The sequence below is a fragment of the Impatiens glandulifera genome, chromosome 2 (genome assembly GCF_907164915.1).
Source record: "Impatiens glandulifera chromosome 2, dImpGla2.1, whole genome shotgun sequence".
Lineage (NCBI taxonomy): Eukaryota > Viridiplantae > Streptophyta > Magnoliopsida > Ericales > Balsaminaceae > Impatiens > Impatiens glandulifera.
The window spans coordinates 3,402,340-3,414,010 of record NC_061863.1 but is presented as its reverse complement, the minus strand read 5'-3'; the positions used below and the strand labels follow the sequence as shown (position 1 = coordinate 3,414,010).

Sequence of the window (11,671 nt, the reverse complement as noted above, 5' to 3'; positions counted from 1 at the left end):
AGCAATAATATTTATTAAAATTTTTAGTGCTCATTGGGTGGTGATATAGTTATAGATTGAAAAACTTTGTTATTATTATATATATATATTTAATAAAGATAAATAATATATTTACATATATTTATATAGATATAACTTTTTTATATATATATTTATATTATATTAAGAACTAAATAAGGAGGTAGAATATTAATTTAAATTTCTCTTTCCATGCGGATCACTAATGGAGAAAATGTTGTTATTATATATATATATATATATATATATATTTAATAGAAAAATGATAGAGAGCGCGACTTGAGACAGAGACTGGGAGAGCGATGCCTATGTGGGTTGACAGGTGGAATATTTTCTCTCCTATTATTAATTATATTCTCTCTTCTATTTAAATTATTTTCTTTCTCTTCTTATTAATCGTTTATTAATAGTGAGAATAAAAATATTAGATAAACATTTATTTATAATTATTTATAAGTAATAAAACTAAAAAAATATTAATAAGTCAATAGAAAAAAATAATAAAAAAAAGAAAAAAGAAATCATAAAAAATATTTGATAAATAAAGAAATTGATAAAAATTATAAAAATAAAATAAAAATAAAAGAAATAAATTAATAATTCAACTAATCAGTAGTATTAATTAAGGTTTAGAGTTTAGAATTTAGGATTTAGGTTTTAAAGTTTAGAGTTTAGAGTTTAGGGTTTAGGGTTTAATAAGAGAGATAATTTATTTAACAAAAGGAGAGAGAAATTAATTAATAAGAGGAAATAATATTCTACCAAACGTGTTTTAATTATTATTATATTTTTATTTATTTATTAATTCCACCTGTCAACCCACGTAGGCATCGCTCTCCCAGTCGCGCTCTCCCAGTAGCGCTCTCTATCGTTCCTCTATTTAATAATAGAGATAAATATATATATATATATATATATATATATATATATTAGAAAATTAAAAAAGAAAATTGAATACATGGGCCAATTTAAAATAAGGCAGCCCACGAGCCCAAGACAAAATATATAAGTATTATTTTCTTCAAGAAAACAGCCGCCGCACGCAGTAGTCGCATTCCAGCCACACTCCGGTCAGTCTCTCTCTCTCTCCAGGTTCGTAAGTTCTTTTATAGTTCTTGGATTATTACTTCTACTGTAAAGTAAGTCCATTGTACGTAAATGACTAATTTAGTTAGAATAGAAGGGGGATGGGATGTTGTTTTAGGTTTAAAAGCAAATTATATGAAGAAAAAGAATAAAAATGGAACATAACAACAGATGAACCCTAATTTGAGCTAACCTATACCTTAGGCTTCGAGTTAACGGATACGAAATCAGAATACAGATAAGATTTCTTGTTTTTGTTCTTCTTCTGCTCCTTCCTTTTGTCGATAGTCTTCGTTCCAAGAAGAAAGTGTTTGATTTTGAATTTCCTGAATCCTCCTGAGGTAATAATAGGAAGCTTAAGGTGAGGAGTTCTATAGCGTGGCCTGAAACCCTGTAAAGAAAGAAACTCTCAATATTGAAGAAATCTTAAGAAATTAAATTTATTTGGAACTCACAATACCCCCTATACTTTCTAAAATATATCCAATTTAACTTATTCTATTTAATGTACAAAATTATTATTGAGGGTGGCAATCTAGGTACAGGTTATAGTTGATTCATCCCTAGCTGTATTCCATTTAGTTTGTGAACTGCTTTTTGTTTTAGTTGATTTGGCTAGTATTTGTCTAATGTCTGTCTGTCTATCTATGTGAAGCTTATCAAGATTCTTATTCTTTTTCTGCAATTACAATGTTGTCTTTCATGTTATTAGGTCTAGATTGTGTTGGGAAGACGAAGTTTACCACAAATATGATCGATATTTATTTTGACGATGTCATGAAGGTTGAACAACTTGATCCGGATGGGAAAAAGTTTGACAAAGGTATGAGGATTAGCAATTTATCTTACTGTCCTTGTGTTTTCAATTTTTGGTTGTTAGAATGAACAAAGAAATGTTGTCTTATTCTCGAACATGAACAAATATAACATAATTTCTTTCCATCAATTCTAACATTGTGCCTAGGACTTTCATTTTATGTGATCATAACTTATTTTTTAAGCTTCACAACCAAAAGATTGACAGTCACAAATTATTTAAGATTGAATCTTTGATGATTTAGGAATATTATAATATTGGTTCTACTCAATCCTATTGCATTGACTTCTGTCATAAGTTCATTGTTTCACATCTGTAAGAATAATTATTTAGAATCGCAAGTCTTGATCAATGTTTCTGTTATGCATTCAATCTAATTATTTTTGAATGGTGGGGTATTCAGTTTCCCGGATTGTAGCAAAAAGTGAGAAATCAGGCGCAGAGATGCTGTTAGATGTGAACACCTCAATTTATCAAATTCTGGTTGGGGACAAGTTGAGGATGGCATTAACTACATCATTGAATGGATCCATTGATTCTGAGGTACTAATTTCTTTTAAGATTGATCTCTAATGGTTTAATTGACTTGTTCCCTTTCACTATTCAAGCTTTTTTACTAATAGTTTGTATAACATGATCTTATCTTCAGAAGACCAAATCCAATATAAGGCCTTTTTAAATGAAATCCAAATAAACCATTTATCCTATCATCAATCAAATCATTCAAGCTATTAACCAAATTATCTTTACACTTTATTTTTTTACAACATTTTAAAATATTTAATTATAAGAATATTTTAGTCAATTTAGCCAAATTTAACCAATCACCCACTTTTTACACTAAACAAAGTTTTTTTTCCTAATAACCCTACATCAGAAAAGCCCTAAGAACTTGTTTGATGTGGGGTTATTTGAAATCCGAATCTTATTTGGGTGAAATTACTAAAATGTCCTTTTTTATTTAAAATTTAAATTTTATAAAAATAAAGTAAATGTATTTTAGTTGATAAATTAGGTGAAAAGAAAGGTGATGTGATAAAGAGTAATTTTGAAATAACCCAAGATCAAATATGCCAATCATAAGGATAAGGATGATAAGGATATGTTGGTTATTTTACCGAATTAAACCAATCACCCACTTTTTACTTAAAACAATGTTTTTTCTTGCAACAAAAAAGCCTCAAGAGTTTCCTGGAAATCGTATCCATTTTTTTACAAGTTAATCAGTAATATGTAAACATATGCTTCAGCTTTCTGGTTCCTTTTCATTATTTCCAGTAAGAAAAGAAATATATTCTTTATGTTTTGATCTGTTAAGATGCAATCGATGCTTGTTGTATTAAAGATGAAAGAAAAATGAAGTGAATATGAACTGCGTTTTATTTCTCAGTCATAGTTTCTTCTTCCCTGTTGTAATAGCTGCAAATAACCTTTTTCTTTATCACAAATTTCAGGGAAATCAAATATCGCTGGCTGACAAATTTGAGTATGTCATGCACGGTTTGTTGTACAAGATGTCTGATGAAATCTCAGGCGGACAAGCTAAAGTGTATGTATTTGACAAACCCCTTTACAATATTTTACTTCGTTTGAATGCTTTGGTTACTATTAAAATAGAAAACCGTAGGACCAAAAATTTTAGTCTAAAGCTGGAAGACCTGTCTATTTAACTCATACTTATTCTATCTAATCTTACTGTTTTTGCCTATGAAATCTCTCAAGCTTGTTCCATCACTTAGGAGCTTGTTTTCAATGAGGGTTATTTGAAAAAAAAATATTGTTTGATGATATAAGATGACGGTTGATCATTTGGTTTGGGAATAATTTACGATTCTTTGTAGTTGAGGGATTATTGATTATAATTGCCAAACTCAAGAGTCATTAGGCATAATATCGGATTTTCCCTTAATTTTTTACTTCTCGTGTTATTTATATTGAAAGGTTTTGTGTTATTAATTCTTCAGGTTAGTATATATCTCATTTGGTGGTCTTCAATTGATGCTGAAGGGGGATCCCATTCTAATGGGTAAATTTAAGGTTGATCAGAATTTATTTCTCCTTATAAGGAAGATATGAAGGGAAATTCTGAAGTTTTTAATATTTTGGAGGATGAATCGACAACAAAACTTATTACAGGAGACGCGATTATGTACGCATGTATTTAATATCGAAAAACATGATTTGGTTCAAAGTAGGAAAGTATCTGTTATTGTGTCTTGTCTTTTGGATCATGTTTCTTGGTTTGCAATTTAAGGATTTAAATTCAAAGAAATTTGTTTCATACCAAATTTTGGGTCAAACAAATATTATGGCATTAGAATTCTATCAATTCAATATAGTTAAAATTGAGTTTTACTTCAAATTGTTGGTAATGTTTATAAAATTATTATAAAGTTTATTTTAAATAATTTTGGTTATATATTAATATTATTATGTAAAAGTAATTAAGTATAAAATTAATTTATTTCACATCTTTACTCTAAAATTATGAATCTACTTTTTATATAATAAAGGTGACTTTGATATAATTTAACATAAGAATTTTTTGGAGTTGAAACTTTAATAATTATAATTATTAACCACATATAAATGATTAAAACTATAATGTTTATATCCATCTTTTATTTATTTATTACATTTTCACATAGTCTCATTAAAATTGTGCAAGTCTTATCATAGTTGAGTTATATATATATATATAAGAATATTTTTTCCTCACTTTACTGATTAATTTCTCACTCTTATATTAATTAATTTATCTATTTTATTAATTAATTTACCTCTCTTCATAAACTAACTAATTTATCATCTCTTTATTCACCACTAATTAATTTATCCTCTCTTGTTAACAAATTAAATTTAAATTTTGTATCTCTTTTTAACTTTCCTATTTCTCCTCTCATCTCTCTTCTAATAAAAATAACTCAAAAATTAAAAATATTTTTTCATAATAAATATCATAACTTAAAACTTAAAAATAATCTTACATTAAAATATTATAATAATATCTTTGAATAAAAAATAATGTGCAACTCTTAATTTAAAATGGTGCTATATAACATAAATTGATATTAATTTTCTACAATGATTTCAACTTCCACTTCATTTATGGAAAAAATAATTATAATCTCTTAAAAATCATTTTTCCTAATTATATTTTATTTATATACTTTAAAACAAATAAATCAAAATGGAAGTTAATTTAAAATATAGTTGGGCTGAAAGTGTTTTTTTATACCTTAAGTAAGACCAGAGGTAGACAACAAGAAGATAAAAAAGATGAGGAAGCAAGATGTAACTCCTGTATTTGCATTCTTTCCAGAAGCGCTTTGCTCTCCCTTTGGTAACTTAATCTCGTCCCTCCTATTGATCAGGAAAAAACCTCCAGCTCCGGGAATTCAATATCGGCTAAGCTTCTTCTTTACTTTAGACTTTAGACTGTTCATTTTAGGTCTCAGTGTGAGGACTAATATAATCCCGTTAACAAGAGTCATACCGGAACTCTCAGACTTTACTGAAAGCAATTCATACGCTTGTCAATTCTTGGTGTAATACTCACTTGTAAATGATTAGTGTCAGAATTCTTCACTGATCAGGTGTGATCAGTCTCATCCGTATAAGAATTAGGATTTCTCTTCTAAAAGTCCCAAAATGGGAGTTATGACAAAGAACAAAAAGAATACAAAAGGAGAAATGTGTCCAATAGTAACGAATGGTGCCTCCACAAGTTGACATCCGATCTAACATAGTAGTAAGTGATCCCCCTTTGGCAACTATACGGGGTTTTCGGAAAAAAAAGTGATATTTATTGAAGGAATTACCGAGATGAACAATCACACATTTCTACTTTCGACCAGGTAAAGATATCCACATCTGAGGAAGAGCAAGGATAATCGTAGACTAAGAAGAGAGGACGTAAACACATTCATTGAATTGGACAGCTTTGTTAGCAAGAAAGGGTTGGCGGAACTCAGTTCCACGAGCTACTTCTTTGAAGTCTCTTTCTGGGACTAGAGGCCTTTGGGATTGATGCCGAGACTAGATTCGAAACTAGAGATTGCTCTTCTTCTTCACACCGAAGTGCGCAATAAGGAATGGCGGGATGTATTACTTGTCTATAAAGGCTGGGCATCTCAGGGAAATGTTAACCACATAGGGATGCCTTCAGTCTCTTTTCGAACCTACTCATCGAAAGATGTCCAAGCTCTTTGAGAGAATAAGCTGAAAATGCGCAGTTAGGACAACATGATCTTGACCTATCATTTGTTCAATTTGGTCGATCTGATACTTAGTTAACTCTTTACCGTCGAGAATAGGTCTCGTTCAGCGGTCCACCTTTATTCATCTATACCAGCTGCCATGCACTACCCAATAGGACGATTGAAGCGTCCCTCTCTAGATAAGAAGTAAAACGCGCCATCACCTGCAACCCTTTTCTTTGCCGAGGGCTTCCACGAAAGATAAATGGGCGGCATCGTCGTATGAATTAAATTATTTTCCCTAGTTTATATCCCTCTGTAGTCTCCTATGTCCGATCTGTCACCCAACCTACTTAAACAACCTAAAAGCTTGGCCCCGTCCGTTTTGAGAATGACTCCTTATGGCACGGCTTAGTCAGTTATTCTCGTAGATAAGATAAGATTTGGACTGCCACTTCTCTGAAAGCATTGTTCTTGCCCTCCTCTCTCATCCCTCATTGAAGCTCGTCCATTCGTTAGGTGATCCCTTGCTCTCACGTTTGAGTGTTTGCTCGTCGTTTAGGCCGGTGAGTCAAATTTCTGATCATTGTAGTCTCCTCCGGGGTCATTCGCACCTGGATAGTACCAGGACCCTTGTGCCCCGACCTTTTCTCAGATAAAGTTGCCCGCTCGAAGCCCGCCTTATGACCCACAACTAACAATGAGCCTTGCGACGAGATAGGGACATTCCCCATGCCGAGGTTCCCTTCCCGAGTTGGGTTAGGAGAATATCCGAACGATTGCCTTCGCGGATCCAAACGCACTCACAAAGCGCACAATAAGAATAATACCAATAGAGACTTCATAAGAGACCATTTGAGCTGCAGATCGTAATGCTCCTAGAAAGACATATTTCGAATATGGAGGAGTGAAAGTTCCCAACAATCAACGGGTTGATCATATCCTTCTATGAACCTTATGAGTACGTCCTCTATCACCCTAACCGCGCTTACGGCTCTATACCCTAACACAACTTGCTTTGGGCCCCGATCCTTCCCTTCTATCCCTCGGTAAGCGGATCGTGGGAGCATGGGGTGGTATCCACTTTTGACTGATAGAAAGAATCTTTTTTGTTCCTCCTGACCGAACCCGACAAAAAAAGAACAATAGAGAAAGCTTGTCGATCACATCGGAGACATCTTTATTATTAGAGGAGACTTCGTCGTCCGACTCCTCAGATATAGATGTTAGGGTCGGCCAACTCATCCTCGGAATCTGAAAATAAAGTAGAGATAGAACGAAATCAGTTTCAATGACATATCTAATCAGATTGAATATGATTTGAAGAAACGATCATTCACATCAAATGAAACAACAGTAGGAATGAAGGAGGCGGGAAACAGTATAATAGAATCGGTGTAATCAATAGAGACGGGGGTCTAACTATTGATGATAACTTATGGAAAATAGTTTGATAGAAATTCTGATAGAGATTTATATCACTTTCTATTATTTACAAACCCTTGCAAACCTTTGAAACGATTTAAGTGCAAAAACGTTTGCTCAGGTTCGAAATTACGAACCAATGAGGAATGAAATACAGAATGTAAAAGACACAACAAGTTGTTTATGGATGTTCGGAACAAACTCTCCTACGTCACCCCTTCTTCTAACCACCGGAAGGATTCACTATACTTATTTGAATCAACTACAGTTTACTGGCTAGCTAACTGTTGAATAGAACAAGCTCTGTTCAACTTACAATATGTTTAAGAATATCACTCAGCTAGACAGATTTTGATTCTCTCTTGAACTTGAAGATCTACAAATCAGAAAGTGCAAGAGTATAATATTGATAACAGGTGAGGCTTGTGAAATCAGTAATCTGGTACACTTGTAAAAACTTGTTGCTCTCTCTGGTACGTCGACCGTTGTCCTTGAGAATCTATATATAGAAGACAGACACCAATGGTCGAATCTTCTAGATGGACACGTGACAAACGCCCATTGGAAAGCCTCCATAGTACAAGAGACAACAGGCTCTGTGCACAAGGATCGTGGTCGTACCGAACTGTTAGTGCGCTGGATATTCTTCTGAAACTGTCATTTACTGAACAAGTAGTGGGAGGAATATTCGTGTATGTGGCATTCATTCATTGGATACAAATAGCTGGCGTACTGGTCTGCACAGATGAGTGGAGCAGGAGTAACATGCAACTAGTTGATCGTGGGTAGACGTATGCTAACTTCAAACAGCTGCTAAAGCGAGACATTAGACGTGCTCCATTAAACTGTCAAGTCTAAAAAAGTTAGACGCCCACGTCTAATAAAAAGATTCATTAGACCACCAAGTCTAATGGAGTTAGACTGCACATCTAACTACGTAGCTGTTAGACTGCACGTCTAACTACGTATCTGTTAGACTGCACGTCTAACTACGTATTTGTTAGACTGCACGTCTAACTACGTATCTGTTAGACTGCACGTCTAACTACGTATCACGTCTAATTAGCTAGTTTCAAACCAAGTCTAACTTAACATATTTTGATGCACCTGCACAAAAACAATTAGACGGCTTAACTTCATTCTTAATCAAAGTTTTACTAATACATCATTAAAATAACGTTACTCAAAATAATTTGACCCAACACGGTAGCTTCTAGAATGCAAACAAGGTAGCTTGCTTACTTGAAAGTACGCGACAAGGAGGAGGCATAGACCATATAAAGTAAAGAGGTATTCGAGAAGCGACTAGTCCCTGATGGCGAAGCTTAACGAAGGCCAACCACTATACATAGATAGATCCATATACCCGTCATGAGCAATAGAAAAGCCTAGAGAGGCGCAAACACTTCTAGGACGAAGCCGAGCCGATACAATAGGCGAGCGAAGGGAGCCTACTATACGTATACTATCTTAGTAACCGGTGAAATACCAAAAATAAACTACACATTTGTCTATTGAAGCTATTAGTGTGATTGATCAGACAAGTACCAAGGGCTTTCGGTAGACTGATTTTAAAATTTCCGAATTTTCTTGCAACAAGTCCTTGCATTAGTATGAGTTCGTTGACCGCGTAAGGGCGATCGATCTTGACGATGAATTCCACGAAAACAATCAATATCAATTAATCGTTCAATTTTATTATACACTAAATAATAATAAAATTACATTTATAAATTATTGTTATTTATATATACAATTAATTATATAAACTAACAGTTAAAAAAACAATTATTTTATTGAATACAGGATTCTAAAATTATCACACACCATAAATCGAAAACTTTTACTCTCTTGAAAACAACTCGTGTCAGTCACTTGAGTGGGTTATAAATTTATTTTATTTATATAACTTAGTTTAAGAATTTATCTAGATTCAACCCTTTTACATTTTAAAAAAAAATCTAACACAAGAATTATAAGTGGAATTTAAGGAAAACTCTTTAACAATTAAACTACCTATCTAGTATTTATATAATAAAGATGAGTCAAATATAAAATACCAAAAGCATCTTTTTGAAAGTCAAACAAAACTTATTACAAAAGTAATTAATCTCTAGAAGGAGGCATCAAATTCAAGCCCAACAATTCATCATCATCTTCTTCATCATCATCATTCTCCATTGTTGAAGAACAATTCTGGGTCAACTGAATTCTCTTCTTCGCCGCCGGCGACTGCAATTGAACTCCAAACAATCTCATCTCATTTTTAGGATTAGAAAAGGGTTTAGAAACATGGTTTTGAACAAAATAGATAATATCATTGTATAACTTCCTCATGTGAGCAAGTTCAGACATTAGAATGTTGTTGCTCCTCCTTAATCGTTCGTTGTCTTCCGACAGTGACGATGAAGTCGAGTACGAGGAAGGGATATCTGATGAATAATTGGAGAAGAATCCGAACTGGGTTAATGGAGGAGGAGGAGAAGGAGAAAGATTTGGGTGTGTTTGAAATGTTCTTCTTCATGAATCTCACATAAGAGATGTTTTTCACCACGTTTGAAGAATTCGTTTCCGAATTCCCATCTGTCTGGAACAATCTTTCTGAAACCCTAGAAACCAGACAAAAAAATATATATATATTAAGAACTTGTTTGATAATAGTTTTTTTTTAGATTTTTATCCAAAACTACAATTGTTTTTCATTTCACTCCATTTATCCTATCTAAACATGTTAATGACAACAGAGTTAAGTTTACTTTTTTTATAATAATAAAAAATTTCAATATATGAAAAAATTGTTTATATGAACCTATTTTCTAAAATAAACTAAAATGAGTGGGAATGATAAAAGGCACAGTATGAGGTCTCGAATTGGGTTTATGGTAAGCGTATTTCCCGACCATAAACCCATTTTCATTCTGATTCGGTGCATTGTCATCTCTACTCCATCACTTTTTTTTTTTGTATGTGAAAAAAAAATCTCCTAATCAATAAAACTTTAAAAAAATTAGGTCAAACAAAATTTTAACCAAAATCCACAAAAACCCATATAATAAAAAAGATGAAAAAGTAAGAGGGAGAGAGAGTAAATACATAAGTGTTGAGTTGACGAACGAAACTGGAGAAGTTATTATGTTTGAAATAATTTGGAAGGAGATCGGCGGCGAATTCCGGCGGTCGCCAAACGACAAAGGTGGAGGCGCCGTCGTGTCCCCATGAAACTATGTGGTCGGTTGTTGGATCGTCGACCAGTTGGTATGTTTTTGTTAGGAACGGCGCCGGAACTGGTTTTTCATGTATGTCTTCCATCATAACCGCCATTAATACATATGGATTATTTGAAAAAGCTATAAACCTAGATTCTTCCTCTTCTTTCTTTCTTCTTCTTCTTTTTCAATCCTTGTTTATGTATATAGCTGAGAGTCAAATAGGTAGGCATCACGGGTTTGTCTTGAAAAATATTTTTTAATATTATTATTTGGGACATTTCAAGTTCTAGACAGACAGAGACAGACACATATTCCCGAAGTTCTATCTTTATTTTACCCCCATTTCACATAAATGGACTGTACGATTCTCTGTGATTTGTTTGCTTTCTAAATTATAATCTTGGCTTTAAGTAAGGATTTCATTTTTATTTGTTACCTTAAAATAATGTTACAGAGTTAACTATATAAAAGATTATCCCAATGAGATAACAATTAAAATTACAAAATAAATAAACATGTACAGTTTAAGATCGAGTGGATTTGTGTATAAAACAAATGAAGTTATTTCAAAATACTCTCTCAACTTAAAAATCTGTAGCTCATATTTGGTTATTTAGGATTTTATTGAGTTTTTTACAAAATATTTAGTTGATACATTAAGAATAAATAAATTTTTGTTGACACCTAAATTTAACTTATCTAATTTAATAAAAATTTATAAAAAATTTAGTCTTTAAATATTTATTTAATAGACTCTATAATAAAATAATTATTTTAGTAAATTTTACATTAAAAAAATTAAAATAAATGTTAAGAGCAAAATTTTGAACCAAAAATAAATAACAATTTTGAAAAATATTCACACAAAATAATTTTTGGTTCATAAATTATTTGGGACAGTGTTGTATCTATTAATC

At 32.3% G+C, this 11,671-nt stretch overlaps 2 protein-coding genes across 2 annotated transcripts; one reads left to right on the top strand and one right to left on the bottom strand.

The window, feature by feature from the left end:
- Positions 1-984: 984 nt before the first annotated feature.
- On the top strand, positions 985-4,190 carry LOC124927325 (DNA-directed RNA polymerases II and V subunit 8A-like). The gene is made up of 5 exons (XM_047467722.1): positions 985-1,110; positions 1,817-1,927; positions 2,325-2,464; positions 3,376-3,470; positions 3,886-4,190. The coding sequence occupies exons 2-5, from the start codon at positions 1,855-1,857 to the stop codon at positions 3,995-3,997; spliced, it is 420 nt and encodes a 139-aa protein (XP_047323678.1). The 5' UTR covers positions 985-1,110; positions 1,817-1,854; the 3' UTR covers positions 3,998-4,190.
- A 5,461-nt stretch (positions 4,191-9,651) lies between these two features.
- Positions 9,652-10,866, bottom strand: LOC124924154 (heat stress transcription factor B-4-like). Its single transcript, XM_047464230.1, is given in 3 exon segments — positions 9,652-10,043; positions 10,046-10,154; positions 10,639-10,866. Coding segments are annotated over 3 exon segments (729 nt in total).
- Positions 10,867-11,671: the final 805 nt, after the last annotated feature.

What these genes read in the sequence shown, in the direction of transcription:
- LOC124927325 (XM_047467722.1), top strand. Translation starts at nt 1,855, where the DNA reads ATGATCGATATTTATTTTGACGATGTCATGAAGGTTGAACAACTTGAT. An exon ending in TGGGAAAAAGTTTGACAAAG is followed by an intron (nt 1,928 to 2,324) that starts GTATGAGGATTA and finishes TGGGGTATTCAG; the next exon opens with TTTCCCGGATTGTAGCAAAA. An exon ending in TCAGGCGGACAAGCTAAAGT is followed by an intron (nt 3,471 to 3,885) that starts GTATGTATTTGA and finishes TTAATTCTTCAG; the next exon opens with GTTAGTATATATCTCATTTG.